General features: G+C 42.1%; 2 protein-coding genes across 2 annotated transcripts in view; both read right to left on the bottom strand.

The window, feature by feature from the left end:
- Positions 1-20,305, bottom strand: part of LOC127049933 (regulator of microtubule dynamics protein 2-like) — a 64,167-nt gene that overhangs the window by 2,536 nt on the left and 41,326 nt on the right. Inside the window, exons 9-10 of the mRNA XM_050951330.1 lie at positions 17,135-17,188; positions 16,963-17,043 (exon numbers count right to left, since the gene is read on the bottom strand). Of these exons, the coding sequence (XP_050807287.1) occupies positions 16,963-17,043; positions 17,135-17,188 (135 nt within the window). The remainder of the gene's footprint in view (positions 1-16,962; positions 17,044-17,134; positions 17,189-20,305) is intronic.
- The window catches only part of LOC127050052 (regulator of microtubule dynamics protein 2-like), a 61,881-nt gene that overhangs the window by 1,872 nt on the left and 39,704 nt on the right, over positions 1-20,305 (bottom strand). Inside the window, exons 8-9 of the mRNA XM_050951588.1 lie at positions 17,135-17,188; positions 16,963-17,043 (exon numbers count right to left, since the gene is read on the bottom strand). Of these exons, the coding sequence (XP_050807545.1) occupies positions 16,963-17,043; positions 17,135-17,188 (135 nt within the window). The remainder of the gene's footprint in view (positions 1-16,962; positions 17,044-17,134; positions 17,189-20,305) is intronic.

The raw sequence follows: 20,305 nt of genomic DNA, 5'->3' as shown, positions 1-20,305 counted from the left end.
TTCCTTGCAGGTAACCAGGCAGGGGAGGCGGGGTGATTGGCTAGCAGTGATCTTCCATGATACCAGCCACGCGGTGGGGGGAGGGGTAAAGCAATCATCCCAGAGAATTGGATGGGGGTGGTGGTTTCTGCTGCTGCATGTTAACAGGAAAGAAGCAGCACTGAACGGGATTTGCTTGGTATTTGGGAAAGGAGGGCACTGTGTATATGAAGGCTGCAGAAGCAGAAAGACAACGGCTTACCATGGACGCATGCAAGCTGGATTCTGCTGCCTGGACCTGCGTCTGTGAGATCTCTAACGCCAGAGCTGCAGGCACTCAATATTAAGATGCAAAATGCGCCCTTGTAGTGAAATCACATGTGTTACGTAAGGTGAATAGTGTTGTTCACCGTGAAAGAGTATAAGCATTGTTCTGTAAAATGTATCTTTTTAAATACTTCTCTCCCTTTTTTCCCTCCCTCATGCAGCTGCAAATTTTTCAAGCCTCCCTACTCCATCCCGAAGGCTATCTCAGATAAGGCAGCGGAAAAAAAAGATACAAGACGAAATGTTCTCGGAAAGCATGGAAGTGACCCACAATGAAAGAGCTCATCTGAATGAGTGGAACGACATGGTATCAAATTACAGGAAAGATGCCAGTGAACGTGAGGACAAGAGGGACCAATGTGAGGACAGGAGAGACACTCGAGATGAAAGGTGGCGGCAGGAAGATCAGTGGTGGCGGGATGCAACGCTGGGGCTGCTGCATGATCAAACTGACATGTTCCGGCGTCTGGTGGAGCTTCAGGAACAGCAGCAGGATCACAGAGTGCTGCTGCAGCCCCTGTGTAACCACCCCCACCACTCACCATGTTCCATATCCTCCTCACCCAGACGTGTAAGAACGCGTGGGGGAAGGCTCCGTGCACACGCCCACTCCACCCCCGTGAACAGCCCAACCAAAAGGCTGTCATTACTTTGAAATTTTTTTAGTGGCCTTTTCCTTCCCTCCTATCCTCCTCCCAAACCACACCCGGGCTACCTTGTCAGTTCTCTCCCTCTTTTTATAATGACTTTTTAATAAAGAATACATGATTTTTAAACGATAGTGACTTTATTTCCTTAAGCAAGCTATAATTGAAGTGGGAAGGTGGGTTGCTTACAGGGAATGAGTCAATCGGGGGGGGGGGTTCATCAAGGGGAAACAAACACAGCAGTCAGACCGTACCCTGGCCTGTGATGAAACTCGTTTTCAAAGCTTCTCTGATGCGCACCGCTTCCTGGTGTGCTCTTCTAATCGCCCTGGTGTCTGGCTGCACATAATCAGCGGCCAGGTGATTTGTCTCAGCCTCCCACCCCGCCATAAAGGTCTCTCCCTTACTCTCACAGAGATTGTGGAGCACACAGCAAGCAGCAATAACAATGGTTTGGCTGAGGTCTGAGCGAGTCAGTAATGTGCGCGAGCGCGCCTTTAAAAGGCCAAATGCACATTCTACCACCGTTCTGCACTTGCTCAGCCTGTAGTTGAACAACTCTTGACTACTGTCCAGGCTGCCTGTGTATGGCTTCATGAGCCATGGCATCAAGGGGTAGGCTGGGTCACCCAGGATAACTACAGGCATTTCAACATCCCCAACTGTTATTTTCTGGTCTGGGAAGTAATTCCCTTGCTGCAGCCGTTTAATCAGAGTAGTGTTCCTGAAGACGCGAGCGTCATGAACCCTTCCCGGCTATCCCACGTGGATGTTGGTGAAACATCCCTTGTGATCCACCAGTGCTTGCAGCACCATGGAAAAGTACCCCTTGCGGTTCATGTAGTGGGTGCCCTGGTGCTTCGGTGCCAAGATAGGGATATGGGTTCCATCTATCGCCCCACCACAGTTTGGGAATCCCTTTGCAGCAAAGCCTTCCACTATGACCTGCACATTTCCCAAAGTCACTACCTTTCGTAGCAGAAACTTAATGATTGCTTTGGCTACTTGCATCACAGCAGCCCCCACAGTAGATTTTCCCACTCCAAATTGATTCCCAACTGACCGGTAGCTGTCTGGTGTTGCAAGCTTCCAGAGGGCTATTGCCACTTGCTTCTCAACTGTGAGGGCTGCTCTCATCTTGGTATTCTGGCATTTCAGGGCAGGGGAAAGCAAGTCACAAAGGGCCCTTACGCATACAAAAGTTTCGCAGCCACTGGGAATCATCCCAAGCCTGCAAAACTATGCGGTCCAACCAGTCTGTGCTTGTTTCCCGGGCCCAAAATCGGCGTTCAATGGCTACAACCTGCCCCATTACCATCAGGATCTCCAAAGCGCAGGGCCTGTGGTTTGAGAGAATTCTGTGTACACGTCCTCATCACTCTCATCCCCGCGCTGCCTCAGCCGCCTCCTCCTTGCCTGGTTTTGCAGGTCCTGGTTCAGCATAGACTGCACAATAATGCGCGAGGTGTTTACAACGTCCATGATTGCGGTCTTGAGCTGAGCAGGGTCCACGCTTGCTGTGCTATGGCGTTTGCACAGTTCACCCAGGAAAAAAGGCGTGAAACGGTTGTCTGCTGCTTTCACAGAGGGAGGGGTGAGGCTGTACCAAGAACCACCCGCAACAATGTTTTTTGCCTCATCAGGCACTGGGATCTCAACCCAGAATTCCAAGGGGCGGGGGAAACTGCGGAAACTATGGGGTAGCTATGAGATAGCTACCCACAGTGCAACCCTCCGGAACTCGACACTAGTGTCAGTACATGGACGCACACCACCAAATTAATGTGCTTAGTGTGGCCGTGTGCACTCGACTTTATATAATCTGTATTAAAAAACTGGTTTCTGTAAAATTGGAATAATCTCGTAGTGTAGACATACCCAAAGGATGCTTCTCTGTCTCTTCTTTGGAACTCTTATTATCCAATTATCAAAAAAATGTGAGAAACATACCTACTGATTTAGGGCCAGATCCTGCCCTAACCCTATGTGTCAATATACCCTGTCCTCCCCTCCTCCCAGTTCCAGGCATGGAGTGAAAGAGAAGGGGCTTCATGCCTGGTAGCTCCCCCTCCCCTGTACATGTGAGTGAGGAGTGATACAGTTTTCATATAATATTAAGGTTGGAAAGGACCTTAGGAGATCATCTAGTCCAATCCACTGCTCAAAGCAGGACCAGTTCCCAGACAGATTTTTGCCCCAGATCCCTAAACGGCCCCCTCAAGGATTAAACTCACAACCCTGGATTTAGCAGGCCAATGCTCAAACCACTGAGCTATCCCTCCCACAATACTATAGCCAGGAAGTTCAGGCAGCATGGGAGCAAAAGGTAGTAATCTGCTACTGCTATAGTACAGTAGATTACTCTCACTTGGAAATTAGTGGGGAGCAGGGAAAGAACTTTGGGCTCCTCTTAGGGCAGTATACATGCGAACAGCTTATACAAGGCTGTGCCTAAAGGCAAAACCTGGCCAACAGAATTCTTTTGAAGGTCATAAATGACTAAGTTTTGGCCTTTAAATATAATCCATTATGCAAAGGTGGGGTGTATTTATACAAAATATCAGCACTAAAATATGATATTCTAGTTATTGAAACATTTCTCCTGAAAATTGTTACCTGAGTGTTGCTTCTCCCTGCCCATGCACACATCTTCAACTCACAAAGTCAGTATCAATTCAGATAAAGCTACATTTTTAAAAGTCTTTACATGATGCACACAAAGAAGTAGAGGTGAAAACACCTGATTCACATACATAGGTTTGGGGTTCACATGCACCAAGCATAGGCATGCACACATTAGATGTTCTGTACCAGTATTTCCAAAATTAGAAGCCATGGTTTCTTCAACAATCAGGATAACTCTGCAAAGGAAAGTTTCTAAAAGAAAATTCTGCAGCCCAAAAGAGTGAAGTAATCACTTAATTTCAGGATCACTGCTTTATTCAATCAAAGAACTGGAACAAAATACAGAACATTTTAAAATATAGTTTATGGGTGAATAAACTCCTGCTCCTCTTTATTTTGGTTAGTTGTCTATAATGACATGGTGGAATAAAGAGAAATATTTGAAACTGATAGAAAACATATGCAAGAAATGTCAAACTATATTATACTATCAGGCCGGAATAAGGCATTAATATGTTAGCTGTACAAGTCCCTTGAATATGTGCTCTCACTGGCAACAATAGGCTAAACTATCCACCTAATAATTCATCAGAGTCTTGAAAGGCACGTATTGTACAGCCTGTATACTCTTGCCAAAATACTCTTAATAACAGGAAGAAATATCACATTATATCCTGCACCTCTTAAATTCCATGCCACTGCACCCCCTCAGAGTGTCTGTTCTAAGGTTCTTAATACAGAGTTGGAAAACACACAATCCTCACGTCAAGAGACTGCCACAATCTTGGTTCAGAAGAAGTATAATAGGTTTACAAATTTATGACTGTTTATTCAATGGAATTCAGAATGATTTTCAAGGCTACACTCAGAAGTAACTGCACAGGCATTTTCTTTCTACAGTTAGGAAAAAAAAGTTCTATTTAATCCTAGTCTTTTCACAATTCTCTCAGCCCAAAGCTACAAATACAGAATCAGGTTCTGTAATATCCTGGTGAATTTTGTTCAGTATTTCAAAGACAGATTGAGTTCTTTATTCACACCACAAATTATCCCATTTAAAAATAATCTCCAAAATAGTCTTGCATATTTCTTTCTTTCCTTAGAAGAAAAGCAAGACTAATACATTGGGCAATCTTTTCGGATAGTTGCAACGCACCCAGAGCTAAAGGTTGGGCAATCTTTCCTGCTTCTGCCTCTGCTGCTAAGAAAAGAAATTAGAGAAAGAAACCAAAATGTGACTGCTCTAAAAACTACTTGAAAGAAGAGACTGGTAACAGCATGAAGACTATTTGATGGCCTATGTGAACTGAGTAGTTCCCTCCAAGTGATAAGAGACCACACATCATAAAGCACAACTATTGGGATTTTTGCTGGCAATAACAACAAAGAAACCAAACACAGAATAGAAACAGAGCTATTATGTCATCTTTATATGCGGTCCCTCCTGACGAGGGTTGTGGCACATTGGCAGGGAAGAGAAGCTTGCACAGCTGTTGACTGTGACCTTGCTTTATGGAGGAAGAGCTCAGATTCCAGGGCGGTCAATCTGCCACGCATAGGCCCAATGTGGAGGTAAAGGAGGAGATCACTGATTGTTGCAGGACCAGTGATCCTCTACTCCCACATCTGCACAGCTTTCTCCCTTAAGGCATTTTAGAAATTTACTGGATCTCTGATCTTCCAGGGATGAACAATCATATTGATTCATTTGTAGCTGGGAGGATGGAAAGGTCTTGATCTCCTTTTGGAGGATTTAGTCAGACCAGGAAAGCAGTTTGTTGGCAAGAGACTCAATTGTTCACTCCTAGGCTGAAGATTGGTCGTACCTACTCAGCTAGAGCCAATTGCCATTTTCAACTTTGACTTTCTACTGAAAAACACACATTGGTTAAATGCTTCTAATGTATTTTTTTACAAACAAATGTGAGCTCCATATGTTCTGTGGGCCATAAACTGCTCATCTACCACTTCCCCCCACTCCCTTCCTGTTTAAATGTCTCTCTTTTGTCCATCAACTTCAGGGAATTTAGTAAGGGAGAGAAACATCTGATGGATTAGAGATAAAAAAAGTAAAGCGAGGCAGCTGAGAAAGGGGTCAAAGAGAAAAGGGAGATTGTTGAGAACAGGAATGGGAGAAGAGGTTGTTGGGGTGAGAGGTTTGCTGGCACTAGTTTTGCAGCTAATTTCTGAATGTTTTTCTTTAACTGCAAATAAATATATGAGAGAAAGATAAAAATCTTTATTTTACCTCCCACCTCATGCATGAAATACTCAGCACAATGGATACTTATGTGTGTTTAGTGATAAAGTCCCAACTGTGCATCACTGGGTGTCAACACACCATGGCAACATTGCAAAATGGGTGCACCAGTTAACCAGAACATAACTTTGTGCTAGTAGGGCCAAATTCTATACTGCTATCCATCATGTAATACTTCACTGAAGTCAATGGGGCTACAAGGCTTGTTTAATCAGTTCAGAGTTTGGCTATCAGGGTCCAAAACTATACTCTAATATTCATTAAATGGACAGCATTGACATTACCATGTTTTGAGAACCACTCATGACTTCTGGTTATAGCTATACAATTTCTATATAGTTCCGTGAGACACCTTCAAGTTTAGTACAAGAGAGACCCAATCACACACAATGGTGGCCAATTAGAGTAAAATCTCTTGTGGATAATATATTTAATTATACAAACTAAATGCTTCCTGTTCCCAATTTAATAACTACCACAGGCACTTCATAAGCATGACTGCAGTAGTCATCAGTTTAAATATAATGTCATAATATTGCTTTCCTCCTTAGATATTTCAATAAATCACTGCAGTCACCCACTTGCAATTTTCTACTTTGTTACTGTATGTCACAAGACAGGGCGTTTTACGGTCTCACATATTTCTAATGTCTTCCTCTGGAAATGAGCCACGATTTCTCAAGGCTTCTAATTATCAATGCCAACAAAATGAAAAACATGCAGTTGACTGTTCGTAATGCTGCATGTTCTAATTACACTTTATTAAAAAAATTAACATCAAAATGACTGAAAACTCATATTTCAGCTATTTCTAGGATTTGTGTTGCAAAGGTATATCTTCTACAAATGACTTAAGGTTCAATTTATATTGACCATTAGTTATGTAAAGTTTTATATCCTGACGGACTCTTTGTCCAACCTCAAAAACCAAATTTCACCAATTAATTTGGTTTTATTTTAGCAGTTAGCAGCAGCATATTCCAAATTTTTGAAAGCCGAGCCTCCCTTCAGGAAAATGAAACTAATTGCACCTCCCTTCAGTCCTGGCATGTGCTGCCATCTCAATTGATATTTCTCCTACACGTCCGTAACTAGTCCTTGCTGCACCAACATGGCCCATGCTTTGGAGACTGCTGCAATTCATAATATTTTTATTGCATAGACAACTATGTTCAAACATTTAGGGTGACCAGATAGCAAGTATGAAAAATTGGGACTTTCTTTTTTCAGGGCAGGAGGCATATATAGGACAAAGCCCCTAATATTGGGATGGTCCCGATAATTTTGGAATGTCTAGTCACCCTACTTACATTTGAAAGGATCTTGCCATGAGTGCTTAGTAATAAACTAATCATCAGTTTCATCATAACATGTTAAACTCAATACATAAATGTAGGATAGGTTATTCATATGTAAAAAAATCACCACACAAGTGTTCCCCCAATCAAAAAAATGCAAATATCCAGGTCATCTCTCCACATATTTTTTTGGACTATGAAGAATGTAAGCAATAGAAAAAGTCAAGCCTTTTGGCAATAACTTAAACACCATGTAGATTATAATGTATGAGAGAGAAGTTTTAAAAAAAAAGAAAAAGAAAAAAGAGGAGAATATAGAAGGTGTTAACCTTCCTTTGTTTTATAAATTTAGATCCTTATAACATATGGTCTGTTTTTAAGCGGCATGTTTCAGTTGTTAGTCTGTAAGAGTAAATCATGGCGCCCTCAGGACTGCCTATTCTGGCTGGGCCCTTCATTGAAATTCAGACAGTCACATTCAGTGCAAATGGAATCCGCAACTAAATCAATATCTAATGCCTTTGGTATCAATTTCTCCACAGACAAAATATAACCCAATGCCCTCCTTTTCTGCTCCAATCATATAACCACGGTGGTTCACCAAGACTTCTAGCTCTCTTCCCATGGCAGGATTATGGAAAAGAGGCAGCCGCTCTATGGTTGATTTTGAGACTTATTTTTGACAATAAACCTGATTCCCCCCCAATCCCAAATGCTCAATAAAGGTAATTTCCACTTAACATTTGGTACTTTTGTACTCTCATGCCATATCTACGAAACAACTTTTCAAAGAAATTTCAAATTAGGTTTATTTGAAATATTTTGGCAAGATCTAGTAAGAGTGAACAGTTTTTGAGATTGGGAAAAGCACATTTAAGATGATACAGGAGTGTTACGAACATCAAACTTTCAAAGGGGTCAAATAACTGATGGATGTTGCAACTCTCTCTCTCTCTCATACACACACTCATTTATTTTATTTATATATACACACACACTTATATATCGTGCAAAAATATATATGTGAATGTCTTTAGCTCTTTCCTATGCAGACTGTTGAAAATGTGAATCTATCACTAGGGAGGTCTGTCATGGTGATTAATATACACAAAAAAACCTCACAGCCTGAGTTCTTCCTCTGTTGCTGCATTCTTGCCCAATATCAAGGAATTCTTCAGACTTTCACATTTCCCAGCTAGGTACCTTGACTCATCTGCCCTCTACTCTTGATCCCACAAGTTCCAGATCTTAATCCTTGTTTCCAGTCCCATCTGCCTCCTCCTCATGGACTTTTTAATATTTGCAAGAGCTGCTGTAACCTTTAGTTAATCTCTAGCACCTGCTCACCTACTAAGGTCATCAGGCAGTGGATGCCTGTCAGGAGTAAGGCCCTGCAGCTGCAGTATTCCTGACACGCAAATGAGCCAGCTAGGCTGCCTGAAGGACTGCCCTGCCTGATTAGCTCAGGAAGCTAGCAGGCCAGTTTTTAAATACACCCATGCCTCCCTGCTTCCCTGTGCTTGCCTCTCATCAAGCCCTGCTCCTCCGCAGCTCCAGCCCAAATCCTGCCCTGCATCTAGCCTTGTTCCCATCCTGTCCCAGCCCTGTTCTTACCTCAGAACCAGACCTGCTCCTGCCATCCCTGACCCTTGGTAATCCAGTTTTGATCCTCAGCTCCGGTTCCTGATTCTGACTCAGTCTTTACCATTGGCTCTGTCATCTGGCCTCTGACTCCAGTTCTGACCTTTGACCCTGGTTCTGAGCTTGTCTCAACCCAGGGCTCTGGCATTTGGACTCTGACCACTAGGCATGACTGCCTATGGTCCTGTCTCCTGACAATGTCTTCATTGTGCATTTCTATAACACTCAAATGTGCGTTTCTTTTATGTCTGCAGGGTTATTGTAGCCATGTTGGTGTCAGGAATTAGAGAGAGATTATGGATGAGGTAATATCTTTCATTGGACCAGCTTCTGTTGGTGAGAGAGACAAGCTTCCAAGCTACACAAGAGCTCTTCTTCAGGTATAGCTCGAAAGCTTGTCTTTCTCACCAACAGAAGTTGGTCCAATAAAAGATATTACCTCGTCCATCTTGTTTCTTTGATGTTTAGCCTTAACTCTGAATTTCCTATGTTTTTATTAATAGTTTTTTGATAACTACAGTATTCTGATACATTGTACCACCATTAATATTAATACATAGTCTCAATCTTAACTCCAGTTTAATATAATTTTTGTCTGGATTTGATAAATCTCCCAGTGTAACTGAATAGCTCTTCCTGCTTTGCTGTTTTCAGCTCTTCTGAAACTACAACTCTTTTTGGGGGGATAGGGGAGGCAGGCGTTTATAACCATAGTCCCTCATGTTTATTTTTATATGAGGCCATGGATGAGTGGAACCTTCCAATTTTTTCCAGGAACATGTCACTAAATCTTTTATTATACTGCATAGCAATGAATTCATTGTTCCCAATAGGCAAGCATGGTACCTTCACTGTGGCCCACATGTAGGATATAAAGCTAGTTATTTTTCCTGTTTTTCTTTTTATATTTGCACATATTAAAATTATACGTTTAGGTTCTTGCTGCTACAAATTTCACCACTGACAATATACAAGATTCTTTCTTAAAAACAAAGAATCAGTGTTCTCAGTTCTGCAACACTAGGCCTCCTTTGCCTGATGAGAACTGTATTTTAATACTACATGCACACACACACTCAGACCTCCTTTTTAAATTTCAAATGACTGTTCATATTTTCAAATTAAATTATAGCATTTTTCTCCCAAGATTTCAACAAGTACTGTTTTCATTTTGGTAGTTCACCACATCTACTTTGGACAGAATTTATATAATGCCTTTCACATTCACAGGTTTCTCAAACCACATTTCAAACTAATGGTGGCGTAATGACTACTGGCCAAACAGATTAGCCATTATGCATTCAACCAGAGTTCACTCACAGCCTTGAACATTAGGATCTGTTTCACTGAGAGGGCAAATGTTTCCCAGGACCCTGAGGTTATCCACCTGGAGAGCAACAGGACAACGTAATGTCTCAGGCACATCTAACTGTTCAACACCCCTTTACAATATGAGATTTATGACCAGTGGAAGACCATATGATTCCTCAAAGCTTTCTGTTTAGTACAAGCGATAAAGGAAAAGAAATCTAATATAGTGCTGTACCACCAATTTACCCCCCAAATCTAGTTTGTGACATTACTCCTGTATTCTCTTGTTTTAAAAAAGACTGTGTACATGATTGTGGCCCCTTGTTCAGAGATGCCAAGTTGCTCATTTCCAAAACCTCAAGATATAGGGACTTACAGGAACAATGACCCTGAAGGATAATACATTCTCTTTGAGAAGTAGTTTGTCATTTTACTTGAAGACTTCTCTTGTGCCCCCTCTGAAGAATTACTCCCAGTTTGATACTGGCCCACTGAATCTTTGTTTTCCTTCATGAGGGATATTGTCTATTTAGAGATGCTCCCAGCTGGAAGCAGCCCCCTGGGCATAAGTGCATATTGTAACAGGGAGAGCAGAGAAAAAGAGGATATTTGGATGGGATCTATGTTCATTTGAACCAGCTGAAGATCTGGGCCTATGTTTTCTAAGATCAAAATTAATTAGGGACAAACATGAATATGATAATGGCCTGATTTTCAGAGATGCTAAGTACCTGTAGCCCCCACCAAACTCAGTGCAAGCTGTGAGTGCTCAGCAGCTCCGAGAAATCAGGCCATCATTGACTATTATTTCTAGTGTTTATGCAGCCATGTAAATTGCACCATAAAGTGCTCTAAGTGCTTGTTCCTTAAAACCCATTGCTGCACCACTCCAGGGACTTTGTCATATAAGGCTGGATCCACAAAGGGATCTAGGCATGTAACTGTCACTTTAGGCACCTAAACCCAAAATGCAGATCCTCAAAACACCTACTCAATTGCTGCTTAACCCGCTAGGCACCTAAGTTTCCTCTGGTAAAGTTTCCTGATGACGCCAAACAGCTTGGTGACTATACTCCACCAGAACCCACAAACTAGGTGTTCCCTTGCCTCTTTCGCCTGCAGGGCTCAATCCGGTAGGCATTCCCAGAAGCCACCTATCAGACTGCCTGCACTCATCCACCAAAAATGCAGCCCAAGAAGAAGAGGTGGTGATGGCAACAGCAACCCCCTCATACTCAGAACACTCACCCAAGATCTAGGAGACCAGGGTTCAAGTCCGTACTCTGCCTGATGTGGAGTAAGATCTCTTTCCCTTCCCAGGTGTGGGCCTAACCACTGGGCTTTAGGGTGTTCTGGGGTGGATCACTCTGTCTCACTTTTGAAACTGTTCCAATTTATAGGAAATACTTAAACAGAGAGAGACAGCTCTCTGGCCCAATGGTTAGGGCACTCACCTGATGGTTCCAGTCCCTGCTCCAGTGAATATCTAACTATTTCATACAAAGTGGAACAGTTTCAACAGGATAGATTCCCACCTCAGAAACCAGTAGTTAGGGAACTCACCTGAGAGGGAGGAGACCTGGGTTCAAATCTCTGATGCAAATTAGACAGAGTGGGGATTTGAATTGGGGTCTCACATCCTGGGTGAGCGCTCTAGCCACTGGGCTACTGGATATAAGGGGGCCACTATTACCCCACCTTCTCCATTTTTTTGTGAGAAAGAGAATGACTTGGTTTAGGCACCTAACTCCAGGAGAGCGTTCATGGCTGTGAATCCCGAGTACACGAGGCACCTCCTTCCGGCCCAGTGTTAAACGCCTAAATCTCTTTGAGGACTGAGGCTTAGGACACATCTCTCTCCGCAGTATTTCCTACTGGCTAGTTTAGGCAGCTTCTTGTCCACATACTGGCCTTTGTGACTCCCATTCTTTAGCTTCTAACTCTCCTCATGCTTTGTATAGGGATCCTAGCTGCCTAACTTGAGACTGAATAAATACCATTAGGTGGCAGGAGACTTAAATGTTAGACATCGCAATGCTGAGACTCCATTGTGCTAGGCTCTGTACAAACACAGAACAAAAGGACAGTCCCTGCCCCAAAAAGCTCACAATCTAATTACAAGACAAGAGACAACAGGTGGATATAGACAAGATGGGGAGAAGCACAAGGAAACAATGAGACAATATTTATCAGCATGACAGGCAGCGGTCTCAGCACACCAGCTGCCTAACTGCAGTCAAGCTTTTTGTAGGCCCTAGAGCAAAGTAGAGTTTTAAGGAGGGGTTTGAAAGATGATAATGAGTTAGTTTTGTGGATATTCATGGGGAGCGTCTCACAAGCATGAGGGGCAGGATGGGAGAAAGCACACAGGCGCCTGCTTGAAAATTTAACAAGTGGGCGATGGAGGCTGGCCTCATGGGTTGCTCAGAGGAGGGAGTCAACTTTTCATTAGTGAATGAGAGATAATAGATCGGGGGGAGATAGGTCGTGAATGGCCTTGAAACTAATGACAAGTAGCTTATGTTTCATATGACAGAGGAGAGAGAGTCACTGAAGAGATGCAAGGAAAGCGGTGCCATGGTCAAAGTTGATGGGCTAGGAAAATGATCTTTGTAGTAGCATTCTGAAAGGACATCAGTGGGACAAGATTGTATTTGTGACAGCCAGAGAAAAGGATGCCACAATAATCGAGACACGGGATGAGAGCCTGGACAAAGGTTTTAGCTGGCTGGCTGGATCGAAAGGCCATTTTACACAGATGTTACACAGAAAGAATCTTCAGGACTTAGACACAGTCTGGAAATGAAGACCTAGACAGAAGTTCAAATCAAAGATGACACCCAGGTTACATGCTTGAGCGACAGATAGAATAATAGTGTTGTCCACTGTATTATATTATGTTTCTGCTTTTTTTGTCAATATACATATTTCTCAACAAGAATTAGTTTTTAAAAAAAGAGTATAATCAAAGAATTCCCCTGCTGAATTACTCACGTGAGAAAATGGCTGTGATTACAGTCGGAAATGACAGATTTCTAGCATGACTGTGACAGCATCTTAAGCCACATGGCAGATGATGAACCTCAAGACTGAACAATTATACTGAAGTAACCTTCACATTGAATACATTCTGCCTGAATTACTTCTCCTCCTCTCCATCTTCAATCTATAATCTCCTCATTTTCAGATCTGTTTCCACTTTAGATACTTAATTGATATCCATTTACTATTTTCTTTCCATGAGCCTCTGCATTCTTAGTACAATCTCTTCCCACCCCAAACTAATCTGACTAGATATTCTTCCCACCTTAATCTCCAAACCCTGAATCATTTCAGGAGCTTTTCCATCATATTTTCCCAATTTCAATAATAGTCTTATCCTTATTCAATAAACAGAACAATCCACAATATTCTAAATCAGATGTAATTGGGGCTGACATTTGGCACAATTCATCTTTCAAATCTCTACATTATATTTACTTGTTTCACAGACTTTGCTTGTTGTACGATCACACACATTGGTTTTACGGCATTACTGACTGTGATCCCAATGTCTCTTTTTCCTGGACTTTCTTCTAAATCTAATCCAAAACATTTCACATGTAAACAAAGCCAAGTCAGGCAAACAACAATCCAGGGCCAGAACATTGTGATATCTTTAAAATCATGCAAAACAAAAAACGGTGAATCATTTAAGTGTTTTAGTTGAACAAGTATTTTGTTGCTAAGAGGGGCTCAATTGGTCCCCAGTCTTAGGCTTGTCTACACAGTGGGGTGCTATGCTCTGCAGAGTATGATTTCTAAAGCACACTAATGTGCTGAGCATTAGTTGGTCCATGTAGATGCTGCTGCTGTTCAGATGTTCTGTAGTGCATTTTAACATAGTGTTGTTTGCCTCAAGCTCTCTTCAACCAGTTTTCACATATATCTTGAAGAGAACTGATCCTTTTGGCTTGCTGTATTCGAGGGATCGTGTGCCCACCATAACCTTCTGCGATCTGTCTGTTCTATTTTGATGCATTTTTATTGTGTAATAGCTGAAATGATTTCCTGTACTTTTTCAGCTGGAGCTCATTACAACATCATGTGGATAGCACTAGGGTGAACACGGGGGCAAAACTTAAACCCATTCAGCATACTTGGTCCTGCCATGAGCGCAGGGGACTTTAACAGATGACCTCTCAAAGTCCCTTCCAGTCTTATGATTCTGTGACTAATGTGAACATACTTAACTGACTCTGCTTAAACCAGTTCAGTTACAAACTGTTCCCCGAATCCAGTAGTCTTGATTTTTCTACAATTTAGGTGTACTGCTAACTGATGTCAGATCTACTGTGTACTGCTAACTGATGGAGAGATCCTCTTAACTTTAGTAAAAAAAGGATAAACTCAAGGCATATCTTAGCATTAAGTAAAGAATGAAACACTGCTAAGGAGATTATTAATATTTGTTCCAATAAATATTACCAGAAAATGTCATGCTTAATTTATTATATTTAATATATTTTATTATTACAATATACCCTAACTTTGGCTGAAACTAAGGCCCACCCAGAAGCTGCTCTTGGTGCAGCAGGCAGTGGTCTGTCTTCTGAGCAGGAACATTTGACAGAGTTGTCAATCAAACTATGAGGCCACTGAAAGGTCTTATTTCCTTAACTTCAAGAACTGAATGGGATAGAGCCATTTCCTCTCAGGAACCACCTCTATATCTCTCTCCTGTCCCACCACATCTACTATGCTCACAGTAGGTCCTTAGGCTGATAAAGCTCAGGTCTGAACTTGTGACACTCTAGGACAAGGGTAGGCAACCTATGGATGTGTGCCAAAGGCGGCACGCGAGCTGATTTTCAGCGGCACTCACGTTGCCCAGGTCCTGGCCACTGGTCCGGGGAGCTCTGCATTTTAATTTAATTTTAAATGAAGCTTCTTAAACATTTTACAAACCTTATTTACTTTACACACAACAATAGTTTAATTATATATTATATACTTATAGAAAGAGACCTTCTAAAAACGTTAAAATGTATGACTGGCACGCGAAACCTTAAATTAGAGTGAATAAATGAAGACTTGGCACAGCACTTCTGAAAGGTTGCCGACCCCTGCTCTAGGACATTAAGACATTTTCAGTGGAAGGTCTGTAATCATGGAACTTACTTCTACAGGAGACCAGAGAATATGTATGGATCTTATTGCCATGACCTGGTCTACACTGGAGAACTTAAACCAGTTAAAGTTTCTAGAGTAGTTATAAAACGCTTTGTGTCCACACAGAAAAGCACTCCAAATGGTCAACAAAGGATCTAATAGTCAGTTAGAACAGACTTTCTTCAGCAGATGTAAAGTGGGTAAAGTTCATCTGGTTCAGACTTACTAGTTTAACAGTAGTGTGGCTGAAGACAAGTTGAAACTTGTCCTCCTTCTGCCACTGACCAACAATGCACCGGTGGTCTTGCAGAATCACCAGGCTCCAGAGTACACTGCTTTTAGAAACAGAACCAGAGATCCAGAATCCAGAGTCATTGAGACCGAAATTATTTAGGGCAGCGCAAATGTGGACATGGGGCAAAACTTTTCCGCATGTAAGGTCTGAGGCCTTTTTCTGCAGCCACATTAGAACATGAGCTAAGCAGAAAGTCACATCTTCACATTCCATCTAAATCGCATCAAAACAATGTAATATGGGGTGATCCTGTTGTAACAGTGCCCACCATCACCAGATAAAGAAACAGATATTTAGATGGTAAAAGAAAACTTTGTTTGATAGCATTTGGTCTGGCAAGGAATCACTTATCAACAGCTGTGATTATGAAATCTATACTTTTTTATTGTTTGCCTTTATGGTCCCCCCTTTTCTATTGTTTATCTGTAGATTTGTGTCTGGTTCTCCGATTGTTTCTATCTGTTACATAACTAATTTTGCAAGATTTATATCAGTTAAGGTGGTGGGGTCTGACTGGTTAAAGAACTGTTTCATCATGGGCTAGGACTGGTGAAAAATATACTGTTCCGGAGCACTTCGGTTACGGTACAGATAAGCAGGACTCAAGTTTACCTTTATAAACTGGGGTCCAAAAGGAAGTTCTTCGGAAATTAACTCCAGGACACAGCCCAAGATCAGAGTTGCCAGACCTCAACAGCCTGCCAGCTATATCATGCAGAAGCCAGAGGAGCCCCGGATGACCTGATCCTGACTGGCTACTAGGAAAAGTTTGTCTGCCTTATTGGGAGTGATGAGCATTGTATGCTTAGTGTGTGCATTCTGTTTTGTTAACTGTTAATAAACAGCAGTTAAGGGTATTACTGTGCAAGGCTCTTTCACTGGTATAAGGCCCTGCAAACCCACTCTGAGCCTTAGAAACTGGGCAAAGGTGGGTACTTAAATTAACCAGATTACGCCCTGAGCCCTGTGGTGGCCCCAAGCTCTAGGAACTGGGTAAGGATAGGTGCCTAGGAACTGGGAAAGGGTGGGGGTGTCTAAATTAACTGGGTTACGCTTTGAGCCCACAGAAGGTAAAGCTGGGGTGCCCCAGAGTGTGTGGATACAAGCATGGCTAGTAGGGACAGACAGAACAGTCTGAGCTTAAGCTAGTTTAATACAAATAGATGAATTACAAATGGGTCGATTCTTTGGCATAAACCAGACTCTTTACAGCAAGCTTTAGGAAGCTTCCCAAACAACCACTTTGTCAGATATTTCACACAGACGGAATCAACTATTGTAATAAACTGGCTTAAAAAGAAAGGAGGAGGGTTTCACCTTCAAGAGGTGTAGCTTTATTACCCTAGTGTATTTGGACACAGCAGCGATGACTGCCAGAGAGGACGACAACAATCACAACAGAAACTCATAGCCACTTTCGGTACTCACCTCATTGGTAACTGGTAACAATGATGATGCAAAATCACAGTATTTCAGTGCATTGCTTCTCTGGCCAAGATCTTTATAGCACTGAAAGAAAAAAAATGTGTAAAAACTAACCAGGCCTTCTATAATACCAGATTCTATGAATTATTTTTTTAAAGTAAACTGTTTTAGTTACCTTTGCCAAATACACATAATTGTATTTAGAATATCCAGGATGCAGTTCTTCAGCCTGGATAATAAAATACAGGAAACAACAGAGACACAAATATAGCGTGATGATACTAATGTGGTCAAGATACAATTTCCAGTAAAGCACAAAGCTTCCTCAAAGATTTAGGCTGGGTCCCTTCTGTCTGAATCATCTCATATCAATGCTCCATAATCTCTTTAGCACTATTTAAAAATATATATACATGTAAAATTCTTATGGTTAACACACAAAAGCTGGACAAGTAATTTTTTGAGAATTTGCTGAAGTCCTGGAGCTTCTCTCTCTTAAATGCTCATAAAAGGATCAAGAAAATGCATCATCCCAGGTACAAAATCAACAGCATTCATCCATTCATACCAGGTGGAAGATAATAATAAAAAAACAGTGTTATTTTACTCTGCTGTCAAATAACCAAGCAACCATTGCTCACTCTAGGCAAATGGGCAAGAACTATGCACAGTTGTTGTATCAATTTTTTTCACCCTTCCTCTCTTCTCCTTGCTTCTTTTATCTCTGTGTCCACCCTCCTCTTTACTCTCTCTCCTGGAAAGTTCAAGATGACTTTAAAATATATTTGAAAACATCTGACATCACTCCCTATGCTCCTCTAATGCTAAATTTTGTTGTAAGAGCTCTGGATAGACTCTTCTGATGCCCTGCAGAGTTAGATACATGTACTCAGAAATGTATTTCACATGAGCCACAGATATTACCCCTTTTTGAACATATAAGAGAGGTGCAAATCTTAATGATGATTGAACATTTCACAAAACATTTGGTAACGAAGAGGACAGTAGTTATGAAGTATCTCAGTGGAATTTACTACCACTGCTATTTCTTAGGCCAAAACATTCGCTGTTATTGGTGGGACTGCATATTACCAGATAATGGAAAAAATGCACAAACATACATCATCAGGTTTAGACAGGTGCAGAAGAAAACTTAAAACTACAGTTACTTTATAGCAGTGGAGCCTGAGCGAAAGTCTACTGATGTCAATAGGAGTCTTTCCACTGACTTAGTGGGAAGTGACCTTTAAACAGAATCAGCATTGGTTATATAGGCAGGGTGGTCGTGTAGATGTAGATATGTATTGTCTAACAATACAGGAATTTTTGTTTGTTTTATTTTTAAACAACGTACGGACATGAAAAAAGTTTGATATGGAGGAAAAAAAAGTGTTTGTCCAATAAATCTGAAAAATAGTTCAAGAAGGGGATGGAAACCTAAGTCCTGAGTTAAGTGGGGAAGTGGGATACCGGGAGGAAACACGAGAAGGAAGATGCAACAGGGAGGCCTCCTGATAGATACCGAGAAAATAAGGCAAACAACTAGTTACCTTAGGTGCCTGTACACGAACGCAAGAAGCCTGGGAAATCAGCAGAAAGAACTGGAAATCCTGGTGCAGTCAAGGAACTATGATGTGATTCGAATAACAGAGACTTGGTGGGGTAACTCACATGACTGGAGCACTGTCATGGATGGGTATAAACTGTTCAGGCAGGACAGGTGGGGGAGAAAAGTTGGAGGAGTTGCACTGTATTTAAAAGAGCAGTATGATTGCTCAGAGCTCCAATATGAAACTGGAGAAAAGCCTGTTGAGTCTCTTTGGGTTAAGTTTAGAGGCGAGAGCAACAAGGGTGATGTTGTGGTAAGCATCCGTTATAGACCACCAGACCAGGAGGATGAGGTAGATGAGAATTTCTTCGGACAACTAACAGAAGTTTCCAGATCACAGGCCCTGGTTTGCATGGGTGACTTCAATCACCCTGACATCTGCTGGGAGAGCAATACAGCAGTGCACAGACAATCCAGGAAGTTTTTGGAGAGTGTTGGGGGCAACTTCCTGGCGCAAGTACAGGAGGAACCAACTAGGGACTGTGGTCCTCTTGACCAGCTGCTCACAAACAGGGAAGAATTAGTAGGGGAAGGAGCAGTGGGTGGCAACCTGGGCAGCAGTGACCATGAGATAGTCAAGTTCAGGATCCTGATGAAAGGAAGAAAGGAGAGCAGCAGAATAAGGACCCTGAACTTCAGAAAAGCAGACTTTGACTCCCTCAGGGAACTAACAGGCAGAATCCCCTGAAAGGCTAATATGAGGGGGAAAGGAGTCCAGGTGAGCTGGCTCTATTTTAAAGAAGCCTTATTGAGGGAGCAGGAACAAACCGTCTCGATGTGCAGAAAGAATAGCAAATATGGCAAGCGACCATCTTGGCTTAACAGAGAAATCTTTGGTGAGCTTAAACACAAAAAGGAAGCTTACAAGAAGTGGAAACTTTGACAGATGACTAGGAGGAGTATAAAAATATTGCTCAGGTATGCAGGGGTGTAATCAGGAAGGCCAAAGCACAATTGGAGTTGCAGCTAGCAAGGGTAACAAGAAGGGTTTCTACAGGTATGTTAGCAACAAGGCGATCAGGGAAAGTATGGGACCTTTACTGAATAGGAGAGCAACCTAGTGACAGAAGATGTGGAAAAAGCTGAAGTACTCAATGCTTTTTTTACCTTGGTCTTCACAGACAAGATCAGCTTCCAGACTGATACACTGGGAATCACAGTATAGGGAGGAGGTGAGCAGCCCTCAGTGGTGAAAGAACAGATTAAGGACTATTTAGAAAAAATGGACATGCACAAGTCCATGGGGCCTGGTGCAATGCATATGAGGGTACAGAGGGAGTTGGCTGATGTGATTGCAGAGCCATTGGCCATTATCTCTGAAAACTCATGGCGATCGGGGATGGTCCCAGACAATTGGAAAAAGGCAAATATAGGGCCCATCTTTAAAAAAGAGAAGAGCTACAGACTGGTCAGCTTCACCTCAGTCCCTGGAAATATCATGAAGCAAGTCCTCAAGGAATCCATTTTGAAGCACTTGGAGGAGAGGAAGGTGATCAGGAACAGTCAACATGGATTCACCAAGGGCAAATCATGCCTGATCAACCTGATTACCTTCTATGACGAGATAACTGGCTCTGTGGATACAGGGAAAGTGGTGCACGTGATATACCTTGACTTTAGCAAAGCTTTTGATACAGTCTCCCACAGTATTCTTGCCAGCAAGTTAAAGAAGTATGGTTTGGATGAATGCACTATAAAGTGGATAGAAATCTGGCTAGATCGTCAGGCTCAATGGGT

Source organism: Gopherus flavomarginatus, chromosome 4 (assembly GCF_025201925.1).
Source record: "Gopherus flavomarginatus isolate rGopFla2 chromosome 4, rGopFla2.mat.asm, whole genome shotgun sequence".
NCBI lineage: Eukaryota > Metazoa > Chordata > Testudines > Testudinidae > Gopherus > Gopherus flavomarginatus.
Note: the sequence above shows the minus strand (reverse complement) of the source record. Positions and strands in the feature narration are given on the sequence as shown.